Source organism: Eptesicus fuscus, chromosome 14 (genome assembly GCF_027574615.1).
Source record: "Eptesicus fuscus isolate TK198812 chromosome 14, DD_ASM_mEF_20220401, whole genome shotgun sequence".
Taxonomy (NCBI): Eukaryota; Metazoa; Chordata; class Mammalia; order Chiroptera; family Vespertilionidae; genus Eptesicus; species Eptesicus fuscus.
Window position 1 is genome coordinate 24,993,805 of NC_072486.1, and position 23,247 is coordinate 25,017,051.

At 44.8% G+C, this 23,247-nt stretch overlaps 1 protein-coding gene across 1 annotated transcript in view; it reads left to right on the top strand.

Moving 5' to 3' along the window:
- Positions 1-2,735: 2,735 nt before the first annotated feature.
- Positions 2,736-23,247, top strand: part of SLC25A13 (solute carrier family 25 member 13) — a 157,122-nt gene continuing 136,610 nt past the window's right edge. The window contains exon 1 of the mRNA XM_008148832.3: positions 2,736-2,877. Within this exon, the coding sequence (XP_008147054.1) occupies positions 2,863-2,877 (15 nt within the window). The 5' untranslated portion in view covers positions 2,736-2,862. The remainder of the gene's footprint in view (positions 2,878-23,247) is intronic.

Below are 23,247 nucleotides of genomic sequence, written 5' to 3' on the forward strand. Positions count from 1 at the left end.
TCCCAACTACCCTCCCCTGCTGGCCATCTTGTGGTGGCCAACTTGGGTCCACATTGGGGCAGCCATCTTGTGTGTTGGAGTGACAGTAAAATTGCATGTTACTCTTTTATTAGATAGGATAGAGGCCTGGTGCATAGGTGGGGGTGAGCTGGTTTGCCCTGAAGGGTGTCCCGGATCAGGGTGGGGGTCCCCTTGGGGCATAGGGTGGCCTGGGCAAGGGGCCTATGGTAGTTTGCAGGCTGGCCATGCCCCCAGCAACCCAAGTGGAGGCCCTGGTATCTGGGATTTATTTATCTTCTATAATTGAAACTTTGTAGCCTTGAGCAGAGGCCTGGGCCCACCAGGGTGTGCAGGAAGCTTGGCTTCCTCCATTGCTGGGGAAACCCAAGCCTCCTGCTTGCTCTGTGGCTGCAGCCATTTTTGCTGGGATTTATTTATCTTCTATAATTGAAACTTTGTAGCCTTGAGTGGAGTTCAGGGCCAGCCAGGGTGTGCAGGAAGCTTGGCTTCCTCCATTGCCATGGAAACCCAAGCCTCCTGCTCGCTCTGTGGCCTCAGCCATCTTGGTTTGGTTAATTTGCATACACAATCCTGATTGGGTGGTGGGCGTGGCTTGTGGGTGTAGCAGAGGTACGGTCAATTTGCATATTACTCTTTTATTAGCTAGGAGGATTCATATATTGCACGCACACTCTCCTTGCAGACACACATACTTCAAAACTGATCTCTGGTCTGGCTGGCCTGGCTCAGTGGTTGAGTACCGGCCTACGAACCAGGAGGTCACAGTCCGATTTCCGGTCAGGGTGGCTGATCGGGTTGTGCCCTCCACCCCCAGTGTGGGATGTGCAGGAAGCAGTCGACCAAGGATTCTCTCTCATCATTGATGTTTGTATCTCTCTCTCCCTCTCTCCCTGTACAAAACAAAACAAAACAGATCCCTTGTGTCTGTCCAACATCCACACCAAGGGCCCATGTGCAAGACAATATGACTCCTTTCTCTCTCCCACCCCCACATACAATCAGTCATCAAGGCTGACTAATTTTCCCTTGAGTAGCCCTTTCCCAACTCGAGTTTCAGGTTGCAGCCGGTCTTGTCTGGGCATTCCAGTAGTTCCATCTTGCCTCATCCTCCCCACGGCTAGCAAGAGTGATCCATGTATCTGATAAACTTGGCCACCCTACCTTCTGCCTAAAATCCCTCCACTTAAGGTGCACGCCCTTCCCCCTGGCCTGGCACCAACACTCTCCAGGACATGGTCCCTACCTGCCTGTCCAGACTCCTACCAGTCCCACAGCTCAAGTTACCTTTCATGACGAATCATTTTCATAACTTGCTGTGGCTCCCCCTCAATTTCGGGGCCTCCAGTCTCTTCTCTTCATTTTCTCTGGCTGGAAAACCCTTCCCTTCCACCTCATTGAACTTAAAATACAGCCCATTTACTGCACTTAGCTTTGGCGTCCCCTCCTCTAAGAGGCTTCCCCCATCCTCAGTGTTCCCATTGTGCCCTTGGAACAACAAGTTGTTGCCTTAACGGCAATTTACAACCAGCGAGCAGCAAGAATATTTGAAACATTCAATATCTGACTATTTAGTCAGGGGCACTGACTTCTTTTCCAGTAGATTGTCAAATAAAATAATGACTATAGCCCACACAACAGCTGTAGAGTGTGAATGAATCAAAATCATACCTACATTTTTGTAAAATCAGCAAGAATTATATTTTTTTGGTGTGCCGCAGAATTTTAGTTATTAGTGTATGTGTGCCATGAGATGATAAAGGTTGAAAATCATTGCCTTAACAGATTATATCCAAGTTAACAATGTATGTGTCTGCCTTCCCACTAAACCCTAAGCTGTCTAAAGGCTGGTTTCCCAGCAGGTAGCACACTCAGTGCCTGCATAGTAGGCACTCATTCAGTGTGTTGATTAATTAAAATGATTAGTTAAAAAAAAAACACAACACTTTCACTGATAGGTTATATCCATAATCCACAAAACATTTAAAGCCACCATTACCTTAACTATAAGTTTTGATGGCAGAGACAAATGAAGGACATTCTGATGAAGAGGAATAAGACCGCTGGAGATTATACATTTCATTTTTTCATTAACATTTTGATTTATTTGTTTTAGTAGGGTATGTTTCCTCCCCCCGCCCTCCCCCCCAGTCCTAATATGCAGGGCTGAAATAAAGTAGTCCTACAAATATAAATATGTTCTGCAAAGGTATATATATATATATATATGTTTAGCACCTAAGAGTTTACCAGATTTGACTGAAAGCAGGCTTGCCAGCAAAATCACTTTGCTATCTTCCCTTCGACTGGTCAATGCTTTGGGGTCCATTACCTGACAGTGCAGAAAGGAGCCCCCTTGGAAGGAAACTGACAAGGAAAAGCTGGCTAACCATGTGACCTAGTGGAGTTCTCAACTTCCCCTGACCTAGTGGAGTTCTGTGCCTTCCCGGCCGGTACCAGTGGCAGCCGTCGCGAGGCCACCTGACCAAAGGAGAGGGGCTGGCACCCCGCCACCGCCCCAGGGCCCTCGCCTCAGAAATTAGCCGGGGTCACGTGCCCGCCCGCAGTCCACCGCCTGCGGACCCTGGCCCGCCCCGGCCGCAGGGCAGAGGCCACCGGATCACGCGCGCCGCGGCGGCCCGGGCCGGCCCAGCCAATGGGCTGGCGGCGCCCGCAGGACCCGCGCGGGCGGGCGGGAGGGCGTGGGGAGGCAGGCCGGGCGCGCACGCCGCCGGGCCCTATCGCCGCCTCCACCGCCTCCCGGACGGGAAGTGAGCTGCCCGGGTCCGCAGTGCGAGCGCGCCGGTGAGAGGGTCCCGCAGTTGCCCGCACGCGGGACGAAGCATGGCGGCCGCCAAGGTAAGCGTCGGCCGGTGGCCCTGGGGAGCGCGCGGGTCGGATCGGGCCCGGGGGGCGCGACAGCCCGGGCGCGCACGTGCCGGGTGGATGCCACTGGGGACGCACCGGGAAAAGGAGCGCAGGGCAGCTGGTCCACCTTGCAGCGGCGGACGGAGGGAGGTGACCGCCACTCCCGGGCAGCACAGGCGGCCCGTGCGCGCTCCGAGGCCGGATCTCGCCGCAGAAACTTTGCAGGGGACCCTCCCACTTGGTCCGGGAGCGGAGTCGGTGCCGGATAGGCGCCCGGCGGGCTCCGCTGAGGCCGGCGAGGAGAAGCCGGTGCGCCCGGGGCGGGGGAGGGCCTGGGGTCAGCAGGTCCTTCGGGCCACCCCAGCACTCTCCTGCCCCTGGTCCCGGCGGTGGTTGACCTGGGCTTCTCCTTCCCGGGGACGGAGCGCGGGCTGAAGCCGGATCCTTTTAGGTTTCAAAGGCCCCGCCCTCCCGCGGGCGGGGAAGTCAGTCACCTTGACTTCCGTTTTGGAGATGGCTGGGGGAGAGCTGGCCCAAACTCCAGAGGAACCCCCACCCCCCACTCCTTGCCCCAACCTTCCTCATCTTTCTCCCCACTCTCCCCATCTGACAACACTTACAGGCCGGCCTCTGAGCGTTTGAGAGGCTTCTTTTTAGAAATGACAGAACAGATTGTCCGGGGAGCCTGTCAGTCCTGTGAAGTTCTACTTGAAAGGAATTCTGCGGAATGTGAATCACTCCCTCACCCAGAGGAATGGCAGCCCGGACAGCCTGACCTTTCCTTTTTTCACCCTTTCTTGAAACCTGGACACCATTTCAGGCTCTTTGGACTCCATTTCAACTTTTTCTGGCAGAATACCATATTTAGTCCCAATCACTTGAATCATTGGCATTTATTGCTTTTAATTTTTTTAAGTTCAGGAAGGCAGCCCTTTAATCAAGCCTGTACAACTTCTTAGCTCATTTTAAGTGCAGTGAACTTAAATATACCCAACATTTCAAACATTTGTCCTTAATCAAAACTTCGTGATAACCCTCAAGAGGAAAACATGGCCAACACATCATATTCCTATTTATTCAAGCGAACTAATCACATTTGCAATGGAAATTGTAAGCAGACAAATATATTTAAATGCTGTTCAATGACTTAAGTTTCTCCAGGCTCCCCAAATCTGCAGGCTTCTTCATACTCCTAGACCCCGGGGCCTAAGTGGCCTTTCCCTTTTCAGTAATTACTCCGAGTTCCATCTTCAGGAGTGTGCTGTGTATTGTGGGTGAACACATGGGTGTATATAACTGTTTTAGGTAGACTCTCTGAGGATCACTGGGATTCATTTTTGGAAGCTGTGGTTAACCCTTTCAAACCTTGACTGTTTCTTTGCATTAAATTTGCATGCAATCAGAGTACAAGGCTTGGTATGAATTAGTTCCCTCTAGGTGAGTTCTCCCAGGAGAGTGGGTGGGAGTAGATACCCATACTCTACTGTCATTTTTACATATGCAGATGAATTAAATCATTTCACTTGATTTGGGGATAAAGTAATTGAGGAACTTAAATTGAGGAATATGCATATAATTGGAGTATAAGATAAGACTGATTAGTATGAAGTAAAACAGTGACGTGGAAGCAGGTTTAACTTTTGGGTTGTACTTTTATTAAACTGTCACATCATATCAATAAGTGCAGTTGAATTTTAGCCAAGTAGTGAGAGTCAGGGAAGATGAAACATTTCATTTTTACTCTTTGGGAACTTGTGTTTTATTTCTCTATTCATTTAAACTTGCTTCTTTTCAGGATATCTAATGGCTCACGTCATATATACATGTATTTACAATCCAGTAAGACATCAAAATCAAGTCAGAGTAGATGAGAAAAACGGCATAAAAGGGGAACGTAAGATGAAGCCAGGGCTAAGGTTCATGGAAAATATGGATCTACTTAGTAGAGATGACTGACTTTTCTAGCAGCCAAGGCAAAGAGAAAAACGATCAGTGAGGTCAGCTACTTGGGAGAGAGGCCTCCTTGTATTGCTATCTGAGGGCAGTCTTTCCTCACATCCTCTCACATGCTGTGAGCAAACTGCACTGCAAACTACCCCCTGACCACAAATATATGTATGCGGGTTCCATAAGGCCGTTTCTTACAATGTCCATCATTGTACCTCAAGGGCAGTGCAGTAGTACATGTAGTCTTAAAATGCCCCCAATGAGCTGTGCTGGAGTACTTCAGTCCAAGGGTGCCCCTTACTTAGTTGCCTTTGGGCACAATCCTTGGGTGATTCTGTCAGCTACAGTCAGTGCTGGGCAGCCCATGTTAGTGGCCACCCTCTTTGCTTTTTGCTGAAGTGCAGATATTCCACGTTGCTGTGTTGAATACAGAGCCATAGGGTTAACAGTCTCATCTGGGGTAGGACTGACATTCCCTCTTAAAACTAGGAGAGAAGCTCCTTCAATGGAGGGTTTAAGAAATTGGGCCAAGAATCTGGGACTCGACAATTGTAGGTGAATGCCAGCACTCAGTATGGTGACTTGTTTGACTCTTCCAGCAGATTTGTTATTTTCTGGATGCACCGAGCCACAACTAGCAGTGTCTTGATCTCTTGACCATTTATTCTTAGTTTCCTTGGTCTTTTATTTATTCAAATGTAATGAATTATTCAGTAGCCTTCTTACTAAATAGGAAGGCTGAGAATTTAGTCATTGCTTTTTGTTTTGATTTCTGCATGAAGAATAATACTTAATGATGCAAGAGGTGTTTGTTTTTCATGAAGTAACATTGATCTGAAACTCCTGGTGTTTTGAGATGAACTGGAAAGAGCTTCCATTTGCTTGCTGCCTACTTTTGTAGGAATAATGTTGTGTTGTTAGGTGGTAAATGATAAGTGATCTGCCTCTACTATTTGTGTTGTTTTGAGTGTTTCTTTGAAAAACTTCCAAATACTGCCCTGTATGTATTACAATGAAAATGAGTTTTTTGTGTTTTTTTTTTTTTAACTTTTCCTTTCCCTCTTCCCCATTTTGGTTGTAGTGGACGTTTTTTCTTTGTCACTGGTTGAGTTTATACATTCAGAATGATGAAATTAAATGTATTACAATGAAAATGAGTTGTTGTTTTTTAAACTTCTCCTTTCCCTCTGCCCCATTTTGGTTGTAGTGAACATTTTCTCTTTGTCACTGGTTGAGTTTATATATTCAGAATGATGAAATTAAACTAGATGAAACTGTTAACAGGGAATGCTCACTTGAGTTCAGGCATGAGAGGTGTTCAGGTGTAAAACTGGACATGGACCAATAAGTTGGGTGACATTAGCCTAGAGCTAAATGAAAGAAATTTAGGGACGAAGTAAAGCACTGATAATACAGGCATAACTTGGAGATACTGGGGTTTTGGTTCTAGACCACCGCAATAACGAGAGCCGTAATCTTTTTGCTGATGGAGGGTCTTGTCTTCGGTTTGTAAGAAAATGCATATCTGTAAAGCACAACAAAGTGAAATACAATAAAATGAAGTGTGCCTGTTGTAATGGAAATTCGGTCTGTAGGACTAGTACGTTTAGTATTGGTATTCCGTTCTTGGATGAATTGTTGCTATCATCATAGATCCATTTAAAATTGTGTACTCATTGGGTTCTTTCTAAATTCCACATGGGACTAAGCTGAGGATATGAAAGTGAATTGGACTGTATTTGGGCCTTTAAGAAAACCACAACCGTATTAGAGGTTAAGTCCTCCCATGGAAGAGCTCTCTAGAGTGAGTGCCATAACAAGGGCTGTGGGAGCATCAGGGAAGGAGCCCGTTTCTGTGGGGGTGAGAGGAAGAAATGTCTCAAGGGCGGTATTTCGGAAGAAATGAGTGTACCAGTGATAGGAAACAGCAAGTGAAAGGCAGAGAGGTGAGAGCACATGCTACATTTAGGGGATGGCAGGTAATAAAATAAATCCAAGAGCAGCTAACAGTTATTGAGTGCTTACGAGATAGGAGATTTAATTTTAAAGCTTTTCATTATTAACTCCCTTAATGCCTTGAACAGTCTTATGAGTTATATACTATCATCCCAGGTTTACAGATGAAGACTGGGATACCAAGGGGTGATCTGATAATCAGGAAGTAAGGAGCTGGGGTTTAAATCCAGCCTGTGTGGCTCCAGAGTCTGTGCTTTTACCCTGTCTGCCATATTGTCCGTCTGATGGTTTAGCATGGTACAGAGTAGAGTTTATGGGAGACGGGAGAGATGGCTTAGGAGGGAAATTAGGTACCTTCCTATAAACCTAACTTTTATTTTAGGACCACTTACATGGTGCCTACTATGTACCAGGCATTTTCCCTAGTGCTTTACAAATAATCACTCAATTAATTTTCATAATACCAAAAAGTAGGTGCTCTCTATTTTTGTCCTCATGTTACAGGTGAGAAAACTGAGCTCCAGAGAGGTTATGTCATTTCCTCATGGTTGTACAGCGAGTAAGTTATACAGCCTGAGTTTGAGCCCTTCTAGTCTGTATTCAGAGTCTCTGCTCTTAACCCTTCTCTTCCCAGGCCTTAAAAGGAGTTCCATTTGCAAAGGTGCATGTGAGGATTCACACACCATCAATTATGAACATGCATATTTCCTGATGGTCCCAGTTCAGTAATTTGTCTCTGTAGAATGCTTTGGCGCTCAGCATACGTTTCATTCATATACTGAGTGTGTATATTTGTTAAATGGCTTTCAAACCACATTGCACAGGCCAGGGATTGTCATATACCATTTACCATACAATTCACCCACTTAAAGTGTATAATTTAATGGCTTTTCGTATCGTCACAGAGTTGGGCAGCTATCATCACTGTCATATACCTTTGTAAAACATTTTAACTCAGTATTTAACCTCCATTTTATGTTTCTCACCTGCAATAATACCCTCTTCAGAGGTTTGTTATTGAGGATAAAATGTGATCGAGTTTATTAAGGATATTCTGCAGATTGAAGGTTTTCTCTTCTTTATGGTAAAAAATGCTAGGCATTTGGTGGTATAATAATATCATCATAAAGCAGACCAGTTGTTTGTGGTAGGCAGGAAGGACTGCTTGAGTTGGTTTTATGCTACCATGGTGATGGTACGTTTCGGTGGTTTCACTGATGTTTGGATTTAGGGTTTCTTAAACTGATGGAGGTGGGTAAACCTTGGGGGTATATATAACACTCTTCCCCTCATCAATTCTGTCCCCCTTGCCAGGTGAAGAAATGGAGTCTAAGAAAAATGTGTAATTGGTCCAGTTTCCCTTGAAGTCCCTTTGCATTTTGTACTATTGGAGGCCAAGGATTCTCCTCAGCACATGGCAGTCATCTGGACAGGGATAAAAATGCCGACGCCCGGGTGCTATCCAGAGATTCTGATTTCATTAGACTTCGGTGTGGCCTGAGCCTCAAAGTGTTTTAAAAGCTCTCCAGGTGAATCAGATGTGCTCTAAGGCCACTGCCCAAGGCTGTTCTTGTGCTCTTTGCTTCAGTTGATCCCCTGATGGTTCCTTCTTGGGATAAGGAAGAATGAACGCAGTGGGCTAAATGAACATCCCTGGTGTGTCCATTAAAAGGAAGGGTGTGTGTGTGGGGTCCCTATAAGTCCTCTTCTTTCTACTTAATTTCAGTCCTTCTGCCCCGTAGCACCTTGGTGCTCAGGCATCGAGTTTATACACTTTTGTAATTATCCTAGAATACAGGTTTTCTCACCAAAGTGGTTGAAAGCTCCTTTTGTCTCCTGCGAAGCCTCGGAGGTGGTGGGTGCCCGAGGAGGGAAACGTTGCCAAGAGCAGCGCTGGTCTGGCAGCCTTTCCCCTGGCAAACCTAGTTCCGTGTGGTGCCTGCTCCCCAGTCAGGTCACCGGGCTTTATAAGCCTTGGCCAGCAAATGCAGAAGTGGGGGCTGGGAAGGGTTGAAAGTCAGTGTGTAGTGTAAGAAAATCAGGGAGCAGGTCTCTTTGGATATTGAGTTCTTTTCTAAGACTGCTGGTGGAGTCTGACTCCTGCACCTTTGACCTTTTGTCCTGTGACCAGCCTGCGCTTCTGTCGAGTTCTTACCTGGCATCGTTCTTTCTGTTCTCCACTGCCGATGAGGACTAGGCCTGCTGAGCACGGTCACTTCCTGTGCTCCTGCAGCATAAGCACCTCTCCTCCTTGCCATGTGTGCTTGGTTGCCTTTGGTGGGGTCTTGGAACAGAGGAATGTGTGAATCTGCGGATACCTGTTGATTTGCTTGGGAGTAAGGAGGATGTACCTTGTCACAGGGATGTAATTCCCTTAGAAAAATATTTGATAACTGAGCAAACCTCCCTCTCTCTCTCTCTCTCTCTCTCTCTCTCTCTCTCCCTCTCTCTCTCTCTCTCTCTCTCCTCTCTCTCTCTCTCTCTCTCTCCTTCTTCTCTCTCTTCTCTCTCTCTCTTCTCTCTCTCTCTCTCTCTCTCTCTCTCTCTCTCTCTCTCTCTTAATGGCCTATTTAACCAGAACTTCTGGTTGGGTCACACTGACCCAGCCAATGGTGGCTTTGGTCTGTTCCCTCAGAATTATTCCCAGTGGCTATTTTGTAGACCTGGTGGTCTGATCTGTTGATCGGAAAACTTTAGAAGATAGAGTACTCATACTCACCATTTCTTTTGGAAATTTGCTGGTTGAAAATAGGCCCGGATGGTTCCTTGTGACCTTAGGCACTGACAGCATAGCAAAGTGGACAGCGTTGAAAGTCTTAGCAATTCAACCTAAATAAGCCACTCTATTTAATGATGGTTATTAGGCTGGTTGCTTTGTCTTGATTTCTGCATGTAGTCACAGCTTCCACATGTTATCCGTGAACACTGTTGATATGAGTCGGATATGTCAAAAGACACAGTTTTATGGTAAAATATCTTCTGCATAAGACATTTGCAGTACCATTTCTAAGAAAATTGTAAGTGTAGAAAATACAAGTAAATGTAGGGGAAGAAAAAGTTTTCCTCAATCCTCTTTGGGTCTCTGGCTGGGTCTGAAAATTAAACTGACCAAGACAAATTAACAGGACAAAAAGCATATCAATTGTATTGAATTTTTACAAGTACATGAGAGCCTTCACAGGCTAATAAGACCCCAGAAGAAGTGATCAGAGCAAGAAGCTTTTATTCCTTTTAGACAAAGAAATAGTACTTTTGTGAAGAATTGACAGGAAAAGAGGTGTTAGGGTAGGGTTAGTAAATGGTGAAGAAGTAACCAGGTAGATAAGGGGTAGTTTAACAAGGTTTGTTTGTTCAGATTTCTTGGCCCCCAATTCCCCAACTCTGGTGATAAGAATGTCTTCCCTCCTCCTGGTACTGGGAGGGTACCCTTAACCTGGGAATTTTGTGACCAGTTTCAGAGAAGGAGGGTGCGTTGGTGGTTTGGGTAAGAGGTCACAGTGACCTTCCTGTTTCTGCCAGTTGTTTTTTTTTTCCACATTTCTTCAGCTTAAGATATTCAATATGCCAAGGTGCTATATTTTGGGGTAGTGTGTTTAGAACTCCATCATAAGCCTGTTTTGATGCATCTTTAGTGTTTTCTTCAGGTTAGACCCAAGATCCTATTCCCCCTGAAAGGTGATGGCTCCATGTTCACTCCTCACGCGCCAGCCTTGCATTGTCAGCTGTTTGTTGGAAATCTCAACTTGCCCGTCTCAAAGATATCGCGGAGTCCGCTTACCTAGAATTGAATTTATCTCCTTGGCCGTGCCTCACTGTCAGCCTGCAACGTAGTTTTCCTAAGTACCAGGAGAGACAACACCTGTGAGAATTTGGATGTTGGCAGAGATGGGTTAGGTAACCTCTTCTTCTTCCCTGAGAGGCGTGTCCTGTCTCCTCCATCCATGTTCAGTTTGCCATTGCTTTTTAGCCACAGCATTGCCATAGCTTCTGAGCTGGTCTTGCCTTTGGTCGTTTCCCTGTACTTCTCTCTTCATTCTGTCCAGAACTGTCAAAAGAAGCTTCTAAGATTGGCTCTTGTAGTCTCAGTAGTAGCAGTATTGTGTTCCTGGGTATAGATCTTCACAGTTTAAAAAAAATGCTGTAAGTGTGTTACTGGGACCAGCCATCTGCCAGCTCCTATACTAAGTGCCGGGCTTCCCCAAATGCCAAGCTTGAGTGTGTTTTCAAGAACTCAAGAGTTTACAGGGATTAAAATAAACAGGTAATCTGAAGACCCATGTTTCATTATTTGACCTTAATAATCACCTACAAGGTAGCAGGGAAGGCATAAGCTTTTTTAACAGAGAAATTTAAGAGTGGCCGCTTATACTTTTGTAACACTCATAAAAGCCAGGCACTCTGTGTAGGAAATAATTTCATCTTCACAACAGCCCTATGACATGCAGTGCTGTATTGTCTCCATTATACAGTTGGGGAAACTCATCTGCATACTAGTAGAGTGGTTAAGACTCTTGAAGCACAGAGAGATTAAGTGACTTGTCTGAGGTCACACAGCTTCTACGTGGCAGAGCTGTGGTTTGAACACAGGCAGCCTGGCTCCAGAGTCCGAGCACATGACCACTGTACCCACGTTGCCCTCTTTAATTTACCTTGCTGCACAGTGTGGACTCATGTTGCATGCCGAATGCAATTTAATCTCTTTACCCTGCTAACGCCTCTGTGGCCTTGGCTGTTGTCGAACAGTCATTCCCTTGTCATGTCCTTCACAGTCGTTTGTGAATGGGACACATCCAAACCCTGTTCACATTCCTTACCATAAAGCTATGGCAACAGTGTAGTGGGGGAAAAGGAGCCTGCTTGTTTAACTTAGAGTTGTCAGAGATAGGAATGTTTTGGGCCATTTCTCTATATTGGCGGGCAGATTTTGCTTATTTATTTATTTTTTTTTAATTCTACCCTTCAATTTTAGGAAAAGGGATCTTAGTTTTATTTCCCCATTTCTTGAAGCACCTGTCAGGATGTTAAAAACCCATGCTCCAAGTTTGTTGGTTCCAATCAAGATTCAGACACAGTCCACACATGGCATTTAGTTGCTGTGTCTTTTGCGTATTGCTAGCCCAGGGGTGGAGGGAGGTAGGTGGCTTGCAAGGAAAGGCTGGTGATATGTCAGGTCTCTTATCTGACGCTGCCGGGCCCACCGGCAAGCGCTTCCCTGCCCCGTGAGCATGCACACACTATTTCATTGCAGGTGACGTTCACGCTGCGTGTGAGGATTCCACTTTCTCCCGTTGTCTTCCACTCGGCTCTGGAAGCAAAAGCTCAGCCCCTGGCTCTTTTTTACGGTGGTGCTTGAAGACTTCTGTGGGTCCATTTTTGGTGTCCACCAGCACTTGGAGAAGAGCCTCGTTTTGACCGTTGCCCAATTTTCTATTAGGTTGTTTGCCTTTTCCCATTGATTTGTTCTAAGGGCATTTAAAAAAATGTAAGAACCTTGGCCCTCTGTCCTACCAGTTACACTTTTATTTATTTATTTTTTTGCAAGTGATGTTTAACTGGCTCACTCTCACTTTTGATTTAAAACAACTTTTTTATATTACATATTAATCTTTTCCTTTACTGAATTCTGCGTCGTCTGTCATGTTTAAACACGGCTTCCCACCTTAATATTACCCAAGAAACCACTCGTGTTTTTCTAGTACTCTTTATCAGCCTCTCTCCCTCTTTTTAAAGATTATATCTGATTATCTGCAGTTATTTTGATATAAGATGAAAGGTTAGGGGACCGGTTTAATTTTTGTAGTTGTCCTTCAACCCCAGGAGGTCATGAACTGTCACTCCTGCCACATCATCAGCCAGCGTGGCTGCTACCTGCTCAGCCCAGACCCTCTGCTGGTTCAGATGCTTAAGATGGAATCTGATTCATTCAGAAGCTGAGCGCCTTCCCCTAGGGCTCCGCTGTCCGCTGCTGACTCAGCCAACGGGCCTCTGAACATGGAAAGGATACCAGTCACTGGGGAGCCAGGCACTGCCAGCTTCTCTCCCAAATTACCCTCCTTTCATTCAGTCCTCATACTCGTGTTCTCTCTCTCACAGATGAGAAAACAGGAGGTCGTATTAATGGTTAACGATGGAGTGAGAGCTTAAACGTACAATTGTAAACCCCACGAAGTAGGTGCAAACAGCATTCTGTGAGGGGAATCTGGTTGCAGAATCTGGAAAATCTTTCTGGAGGAACTGGCATTTGACTTGGGCCTTTTAAATTTACTTTCAACAATAAAGATAAACTTAGAAAGAAAAGAATGGCAGCATTGCCTGGCCAGTGTGGTTCAGTTGGTTGAACCTCATCCCATGCACCAGGAGGTCGCTGGTTCGATTCCTGGTCAGTCATGTCACAGTCCATGGGCTGTGGTAGAGGGTGGAGGAGGGGCTCACTCGAGTGAAATCATGCAGAGTCTTTGGGATGAATCCAGGCTGTACAGAGGGCTCCTGTTCTTTTTCTTTACACGTCCTCTGAATAGTCCTTGACTATTCTTCAGGTGTATGATGTTGATGCACAGAAGAATTGTGAACAGGTAGGGTACCATTTAGTGGAAGCAACTTGTCCATTGTCTTTGATTAGCTGCTTTCCCCTGCATTTATTAAGTTAGCTGTTCGCTCTCCGAAGCCATTTTAACTTTCTGTGGCAGTATCTGGGCTCCAGCCACTTGTGTGATCTCCTAAGTAGAGCCTTTCAGCACTTTATAAATATGCCATATACTTTTTATATTCCTTTGTTCCCCATCAGGAACACACATCCCAATCTTCAGAACAGCACAATCAGTTTTTATTCATTTAAGGAGCAGTAGTAATTTGACACTTGCTAATATGTAACAAATTATATTGGGAGCGGTAATTACAATTGCAGCTGGTTCCTAATTATACTGTAACCTTGATGCTTAAAAAAATTGAGACTGAGTTCAGCATATAATACTGGAGAATAATACTCTACATTAGGCAGGTTTGCCTTCTACTGAACCTGGGCATTCATGTATCACTAGAGGCCCGGTGCAAGAAATTCGTGCACGGGGGGCGGGGGTGTCCCTCAGCCTAGCCTGCACCCTCTCCAATTTGGGACCCCTCTCACAATCCGGACTGCTGGCTCCCAACTGCTCACCTGCCTGCCTTTCTGATTGCCCCTAACCGCTTCTGCCTGCCAGCCTGATCACCCCCTAACCACTCCCCTGCCAGCCTGATTGATGCCTAACTGCTCCCCTGCCAGCCTGTTTGCCCCTAACTTCCCTCCCCTGCAGGCCTGGTCACCCCTAACTGCCTTTCCCTGCAGGCCTGCTCCCCCCCCACCCAAACACAACTGCTCTCCCCTGCAGGCCTGGGTCCCCCCCAACTGTCCTTCCCTGCAGGCCCGGTCGCCCCCAACTTCCCTCCTCTGCCGGCCTGGTCACCCCTAACTGCCCTCCCCTGCAGGCTTGATTGCCCCCAACTGCCCTCCCTTGCAGGCCTGGTCCCTCCCAACTGCCCTCCCCTGCTGGCCTGATCACCCACAACTCCCCTCCCTTGCAGAACTGGTCCCTCCCAACTGCCCTTTCCTGCTGGCCATCTTGTGGCAGCCCATCTTGTGTCCACATGGTGGCAGCCATCTTTGACCACATGGGGGCAGCCATCTTGTGTGTTGGAGTGATGGTCAGTTTGCATATTACTCTTTTATTAGATAGGATAGAGGTCTGGTGCACGGGTGGGGGCCAGCTGGTTTGCCCTGAAAGGTGTCCTGGATCAGGGTAGGGGTTCCCTTGGGGTGTGGGGCGGCCTGGGCGAGGGGCCTGTGGTGGTTTGCAGGCCAGCCACGCCCCCCGGCGACCCAAGCGGAGGCCCTGGTATCTGGGATTTATTTGTCTTCTATAATTGAAACTTTGTAGCCTTGAGTGGAGACCAAGGCAGGCCAGGGCTGTGGAAGCTTGGCTTCCTCCATCGCTGGGGGCAACTCAAGCCTCCTGCTCTCTCCAGCTCTGTGGCTGCCGCCATTTTTGTTTGGGTTTATGTATCTTCTATAATTGAAAATTTGTAGCCTTAAGTGGAGGCCTGGGCCAGCCAGTGTGTGTGGAAAGCTTGGCTTCCTCCATTGCCGGGGAAACCCAAGCCTCCTGCTCACTCCGTGGCCGCAGCCATCTTGGTTGGGTTAATTTGCATACTCGATCCTGATTGGCTGGTGGGCGTGGCTTGTGGGTGTAGTGGAGTGATGGTTAATTTGCATATTACTCTTTTATTAGATAGGATTGCTTTCAGCTACAGTGTTGTCCAGTAGCACGATTCATAAGGATTGCTTAAGGTCTCTGTCCTTGCTTGCCAAATTCTTGGCACTTCCTTCAAGTATTATAATTAGTGTCAAAAACTGGACTGTAGGGTATTTTTGGCTCTGTGATTTACTACTGCTTATTTAAGACTAAATGTCTTAAATGCCTCAGCTTCCTCATCTGAAAAATGGAGATATTAATGACTCTTCACCTTACACAGTTTTAGAGATTTTTAAATGAGATCAGATGTAAAGTCGTTAGCATTATGCCTAGCATAGTGTCAAGGGCCCAGTCAAAGTTAGCTCATCAGTGTTAGTTGCTAAAATCAATAACAAATGACCCAGCTTCAAAGACTTTGCCTCCCTCCATGACCCCTGACTCCACCAGAATTACGATCTTAGTTCTGCAACCACTCTACCTTGTGATGATGGCATGTATCATTACACTCTTTGTACCAACCGCTTGCTGATAAGTCTGTCATTCTCTCTGTGGGCAGGGTCTCTGGTTTATTTGGCATTGTCTCCTCAATGCCTGGCACTGGGCCTAGCACACCATAGGCTTCCCCTGGGCCATTGTGCAGCATGCACGAGCCAGTGGAGCAGCACCATCTAAGGCTGTGGTTCTCAGCTGGGGCTGGGGTAGTTTTGCCCCCTGGGATATTTGGCAATATCACATCTGGGAGGAGGGGATTACTACTGGTACCTAGTGAGTAAAGTCCAGGGATTTTGCTCAACATCCTACAAGGTACCAGACAGATGCCTACAACAAACAGTAATCTGACCCCAAATGTCTGTAGGTCCAAGGTTGAGCAACCTGCCTGCCTGGCTGTGGCATTGTGGAAAGAGATGGGCTTGGAGCAGATCAACCTGTTTGGCCCGAAGTTTTTTCCAATATAAAGGAAGATAATCCAACCTGCTTTAAGGATTCTCAGAAAGAAAGGGAGATTCTGTGGGTGTGTGCCTAGTGACTGCCTAGTCAGGTTCATCTTGATGGTCCTGGCTACCCATGATTAAAAAAAAAAAATAGACTTTATTTTAGTTTCATAGCAAAATTGAAAGGAAGGTTCAGAGATTTTCCATATACCACCTGCCTACACATATTCCTAGTCTCCCCCATTATTATCATCAGACACCAACAGAGGGATAACATTTGTTACAATTGATGAACCTACATTGACACATCATTATTACCCAAAGCCCATGGTTTATATTAGGGTTCACTCTTGATGTACATTCTATGGATTTAAACAAACTTTATAATGATATGTATCCATTCAGAGTACTTGCACTGCTCTAAATATCCTCTGCGCTCTGCCTATTCTCTTTCTCTACACCCTAACCCTGTCAACCGCTGATCTTTTTCTTCTTTGCCTTTTCCAGAATGTCGTCTTCTCAAATTGACTGCTTTCACCTAGTAATATGCATTTACGTTTCCTCCATGTCTTTTCATGGCTTGATAGCTCATTTATTTTTAGGGCTCAATAATTTTTATTGTCTGGAGGTATCATAGTTTATGCATTAATTGTCAAGATGTTTGTCAAGATGTGTGCAGGTGTTTGTATAAATATAAGTTTTCAACCCCTTTGGGTAAATACTAAGAAGTATGAATGCTGGCCCAGCTGATGTCCCAGTTGTTGAGCATCTAGCTATGAACCAGGAGGTCACAGTTCGATTCCCTGGTCAAGGCACATGCTTGGGTTTCGGGCTTGATCCCCAGTGTGGGGTGTGCAGGAGGCAGCTGGTCAGTGATTCTCTCTCATCATTGATGTGACTATCGCTCTCTCCCCTCCCTTCTCTGAAATCAATAAAAATATACTTTTAAAAAAAGAAGTATGAATGCTGGATCGTGTGGTGAGAGTATGTTCAGTTTTGCGAGAAACCTCCCATGTTCTTCTAGAGTGATTGTACTGTTTTTCATTCCTGCCAGCAATCTGTGAGACTTCCTGTTGCTGCACATCCTCACCAGCATTTGGTGTTGTCACTCTTCCAGATTTTGGCCCTTATAACAGTTGTATAGTGATATCTCATTGCTTTGATTTGTAATTCCTTGATTGCATATATGATGGGGAGCATCTTTTCACATGCTTGTTTGCCGTCTTTATATTTTCTTTGGTTTGCTTTCTGTTAAGGTCTTTGGCTCATTTTTTAATTGGGTTGTTTGTTTTCTTATTGTTAAGTTTTACGAGTTCTTTATATATTTTGGATAACAGTCCTTTATTTGCTATTATTTTGCAGATATTTTATCCCAGTCTTTTCATTCTCTTGATTCATTCGCTTATCTTTTCATTCTCTTGATAATGTCTTTCACAGAGCAGAAATTTCTATTTTAATGAAGTCCAGTTTATCAATTATTCCTTTCATGGATCATGCCTTTGGTGTTATATTTAAAAGTCTTTGCCAAATCCAAAGCCATCTAGGTTCCTACTATGTCTTCTTTTCTAAATTTATTGATTGATTTCAGAGAGAGAGGAAGGGAGAGAGAGAAATATCCATTTGTTGTTCCACTTATTTATGCATAAGACATCAACAGAGGGATAACATTTGTTACAATTGATGAACCTACATTGACACATCATTATTGTCAGTGGAGCAGCACCATCAATGGTTGATTCTTGCATGTGCCCTGATTGGGGATCGAACCCGCAGCCTTGGCATATTGGGGCAGCTCTCTAACCAACTGAGCTACAGGGCCAGGGCTACTATATCTTCTTTTTACATTTTAGCTCTGTGATCTCTATATAGCTTTGAGTTTCACATTTAGCTTTATGGTCCATTTTGTTCCACAGATCTTGAGTATCTGTTCTGGTGTGTGTGTGTGTGTGTGTGTGTGTGTGTGTGTGTGTGTTTCCTCCCAATCTTTTTTCTCTTCGCTTTTCAGTTTTGGAAACTTCTATTGAAATACCCTTAGTCTCAGATTCTCTCCTCAGCTGTGTCCAGCCCACTAATAAGCTCATCAAAACATTCTTCTTTACTCTTTCAGTAGTTTTTGATCTCTAGCATTTCTTTTTGGTTCTTTCTTAGAATTACCATCTTTCTGCTTATATTGCCCCATCTGTTCTTGCATACTGTCTACTTTATGCATTAAACCCTTAGCACATGAATCATAGTTGTTTTATATTCCTGGCCTGATACTTTCAACATTCCTGCCATATTTGAGTCTGATTTTGGTGCTTGTTGTGTCTCTTCAAGTTGTGTTTTTTGCCTTTTGGTAGGCAGACATGCTTGTCATTTTCCTTGGTAGGCAGACATGCTGTCCTGGGCAACAGGAACTGCTCTAAAGAGGCCTTTGGTGATGCGATGGTAGGAAGGAGATTAGGTGTCAGTCCGTTAGAGAGCCTGTGTCCCTGGATAGTATATTTCACATGTGTTTCCCAGTGTTTTCTTCCCCTTAGGCGGAGAGGAGTTTGGGATTGCCTTCCCTCCGGTCAGTTAGGCTCTGATAAATCCCTGCAGGTTAGGCTGCCATTAGATCATTTCTCTGGAGGGCAGACCTTGGTATAAAGAACAGAGGGGTCCGATGGATTTCAAAATGGTTTTCCTCTCCTCCTGCTGGAAGAGCAAGGTGTTTCTTTCTCCGATGATTCCCTGTGGGGACCAGGTGGAGTTCCAGGAGGCGAAACTCACCAAATGTGGGGAACCCCCTATGTCTGGGTCCCCTAGAGTCCTAAAACCTCCATCTTGTCCACTCTTAAGCCTCTAGCAGTTCGTTGTTTCCTGCTCAGACACTGGTTCCCACGGAGGTTTCAGTTCACAGGGTTCTGCTCTGGTCGGCTGTGATTCCCTGGTTCTGCCTTTCTGTGTCTCTAATTTTGGGGGCAGTGTTTTTTTTGGTGACCTCACTTTTCTGACGGATCTAGGTAGAGTTGTTGATTTTTCAGCTTTTCTGCTTTTCACTTGTTGGATAGATAGAGTAGCAGCTTTTAGGCCCCTCACCTGCTGGACTGGAAGCCCGAAGTCTCCCCACCATCTTGTGTCTAACTTTTCTGTATTGGAGAAAATCTCCACATTGTAAGGCCTGCCTGCCAGAATGAATGAGTCAGAACTCAGTTCCCACCTTTCCTTGCAGCCAGAACAAAAGCACATGATCGAGCTCTGCCAATTAGAGGCTGACGCTTGGCTTTGATTTGGAAGAGAGCAACCTGAGGAAGCTGCTTGTGTGTGAAGTTTCCATGGCAGCGGACCTGACAGGGAGCCAGGCTACCTGCTTCTGTTGGGAGATGGGAGGGAGATTGCTCAGCAGGTGATCCTGGGACAGTTTCCGGCTTCTCTGGTGGAAACTTAGCCTCCAGCTGATTCTTCAGCCTTCCTAACAAGACTGTGATTATCCAATAGAATTCTGATAAACTATTTTTCCATCATTTATTGTTTATTTCTAACTTGAATACATGCTGGACCTCCTCGCCTTCCATTCCTATTTGGGATTAGAAATATCCGGAGCTGTGCTCTCAGCTTACATTTTTTAAAGAGTAGCTAATAATCACTACCCACATTAGCTGTCACTTTAGGATTCACAAAGTTGGTTGTTGCTGCTGTTTTTTTTTTTTTTTTTTTTCATTCTAATTGATCTTTAAGATAACTTTATGACATAGATAAGTAGATTTTGGCATTTTCCCCATTTCATAGATGAGGAAAGTCAAACTCAGAGATGTTAACTGACTTGTCCAAGGTTTAAGTTAGCAGCACATTGAGACCCAAATATTTATTCTAAAGCTGGGGATGTCTGCTTATGTCAAGGTGAGCAGGCACCTTCGACCATCTCCATAAGAAGTCAAAAATATAAACAGAAAAATACCTATTTCAGAAAGACTCATACTGTCTCTTGTCAAATTATTACTCTTGGGAACATTTACTGGAATATTGGCTTTAGCTTAATAACAATAATAATGAAGTCTAAAATTAGTGTGCTTAAAACTATTTTGGCATAACAGAACACAGCTAAAATGCTCACATTCATTTTTTAACAGTGCTACTCTCCTTGTGAATATCAGAATTTTATGGTGATGTCTTTATGGTTGTTTAATATTTGTCTACAATAGCACAGAGTTAAATCCAACACATTTCACAACCTACTGAATCCTTTGATAAACATCTCCCACAGCCTTGAAATGACCTGCTTGTGTAATTACCCAGTGGGTTAACATTTGTGATGTCTGGTGCTTTGTAAGTCAACTGTTGAATGACATGAACTTTTGGGATGGATTACACAAAAATGTTGTGGTTTAAAGAATAGTTAACAAGGCATCTTATCTGTATACTAATTTATATTTCAGTAACTTTTTTTCATAATTCCTACTTTTTTATTGGAAATTAGGGAAACTGTAGAATGAGGAATGAGTGACTCAGTGAATTCAATTAAAATTATTTTTCTTAAATTTTATTAGACACCTCTTTCTTCCTTGCAAGTTAATGGTAACTGTGGTTTTGGGGAATTCTAAACTTTCTTTTGTAATTACTGATTGTATCAGTCAAGGTTCACTTGCGGAGAACAGAATCCACTCTAGCTGGGCTAAGCAGAGGGAGTTTTATTACAGGGTATTAAATGGCTTCCAGAATTTGTTGGGAAGGTGAAGAAACAGACTTTAGGTTGAGCTCTCAGGAATGACTTCAAGAGCATCACAACAGAGCAGGCCACCAAGGGAGTAGCTGCCTCTTCTGCAGTCATGAAACCACCTGACTAAAGGGGAGTGTTTCAGAACCATGCTGCCATTGGCATGGGTAGGAGGTTGCCACTGGAAAATCAGACACTTCGTATGATGGTGCTTGCTAAGAAATGGCAGAAGTATGGCCCCTAACTTCCTCATCTTTGCTTTCTAAACCTCTGGCTTTTAAATCTCATCCAACTTCATCTAATAGGACAGCACCTAGACAACATAGCTGCAAGGGAGTCCGGAAAATGTAGTTTTAGCCTTCCAGTCTTTATATTTATAGTACAGGAAGGTACATGGGAAGAAGCTTCTAAATTGTTAGGTCACACCCAGTAGTACTTTCCATTGAGATTTTGGTCTACCTACTACACTACTTCCACAGATACAAAAGACTATGCAGGAACATTTCTCCCTCCACCTCCTATTCCTGCTTGTCACTGCATGCCTGTATGTGTGTATGTGCACATCCTTCTTCTCGTCACCCCCCCCCCCCGCCCCGCCCCACACAGAGTAGCCTGCTTTTGATGAGCTGTCTCTTCTGTGTGTTTTTTCAGATCTAAGGTAAATAATTGCTTCATGACAGTAGGGTTTTCAGTGTAAGCTTGTGCTTGTCTTGGTTTTCAGACCTTTAGCTTTGGGGGGGAGTGTAGGGGGAAGTATTGCTAAGTGAAGGCTGTGTTGTACAGTTGGTGAAGTAGCAAGCTGAGGTGAGGACCTTGGGTTCTAACCCAGTGGTTTTCAACCTAGCCAAACATTATACTCTCATGGGGAAGCTTTAAAGATAGCCTAATTCGATTGGCCTCTGGTAGGACCTGAGTACTGACAAAATTTAAAAGCCCCTCAGGTGACTTGGATGAAACAGAATTGGACATTAGCTAAAGTTGTGGTTCTTAAACTTTAATAGAACCAGGATCAACTAGAGGACTTGTTAAACCATAGACAGCATTCCCTTAATAGTGTATGTACTTTTGTCATAAAATATACCCTCATTCCTTATGATTGAGCTTGAAATCCATTGAGATTTTAGACCCAGTCATATCAAACCAGGGAGAAAATTTCCTCATGGAATGAGCACATGTGCTCTGGCAATCAGAGCTGATGAGTCAGACTGCCCAAAGTGGATTTAATTCCTATTTTAAAATATATATATTAAAAAAAATATTGATTTCAGAGAGGGAGAGGGAGAGAGGATAGAAACATCAATGATGTGAGACTCATTGATCAGCTGCCTCCTGCACGCCCCCTACTGGTTATTAAGCTGGCAATCCGGGAGCCTGCACCCCCAATGGAGGGTGGTCTGGCACTATGTGCCCTGACCACAGACTAGAACTGTGACCTCCTGGTTCATTGGTCGACGTTCAGCCACTGAGCCACACGGGCCCAGGCCGTGGAATCTACTCTTATAATGCAAAATTAAGAAACGTAATGATAAAATCAGGCAATTAGATTTTAAGATTTGTAGCTTTAAACAGTTACATGCTGTTAGTATATGAGAAAAAGATATATAACAATGAAAATAAGTCTTCTGAAAATAATCTAAAGTTTGCTGACTCTTCCAAAGCCCAGTGAACTAAAGCTTATCAAGTGATGGACACTGTGCCTGCTGAGTAGTTATTCTGAGTTGGTTAAAAAGGGAGGCCTCCTCTCTGTGGTTCCCTCTTTCTAGCTCATAGAACTATCTGGGAATTGCTTTTACCACTAGGTAGAATCCATCTCAACACACCTTCAGAACACTGGCACTTCTGACTGCACTTTTATGTTGTCTTCTATGAAGCCACTGAAATGACACTAAAACAAGAAGATAAGAGCAGGAGGTAGAAGAGAAAAATGGACATTTTGAATGGCCTCACAACACTGGGGCAATAGATGTGATTAGTGCAGAGGAGAGGCTCAGGAGTGTATCTGAATCCACTTCCTGTTGAACCGTGGTTATCTGTGCTTCAGTGGAATGTGTCCAGGACCCAATACACATTTCAGTGGGCCTCAGGGGAGTGCCACAGTGATCGTTAACTATGTGCTGTACCTGGGACTTGGGGTCTGTTTTCAAGAAGTAGCCAGCGATGGAGCTAGGATAGCAGATGGAATGATCAGTTAGGAAGCCTGTATGTTCCTTTAGAGCTTTGGTGAATGTTTTTGAAGACCCATGAGTTACTTTCTCCTCTCTTCTGATTTCTCCCTTCTCAAGTTATGAGCCAGGTTAGTCATCATTTAGACATTTTTAGGAGTAAGCATGATAGAATATAAACACACGTGGATAAATAATACAAGTAATATAACCATTTATTGAATACTTTAACTGTTGGGGGGTGTGGATGCTCAGCACTTTATGTGATTGTCTCCTATCACCCCTCTAACCACCCAGGAGTTCCTGCTTTGTAAAGGAGGACAGTGAGGCTGAGAGGTCAGGGAAGTAGCTCAAGGTCACACAGCTAGTTAGTTTAGAGGTTGGGCCTGGCCCCCCAATCGAGGGTGGTCTGGCACTAAAGCCATGCTCTTAATCACAGCACTGGATGGACATGACACACTGGT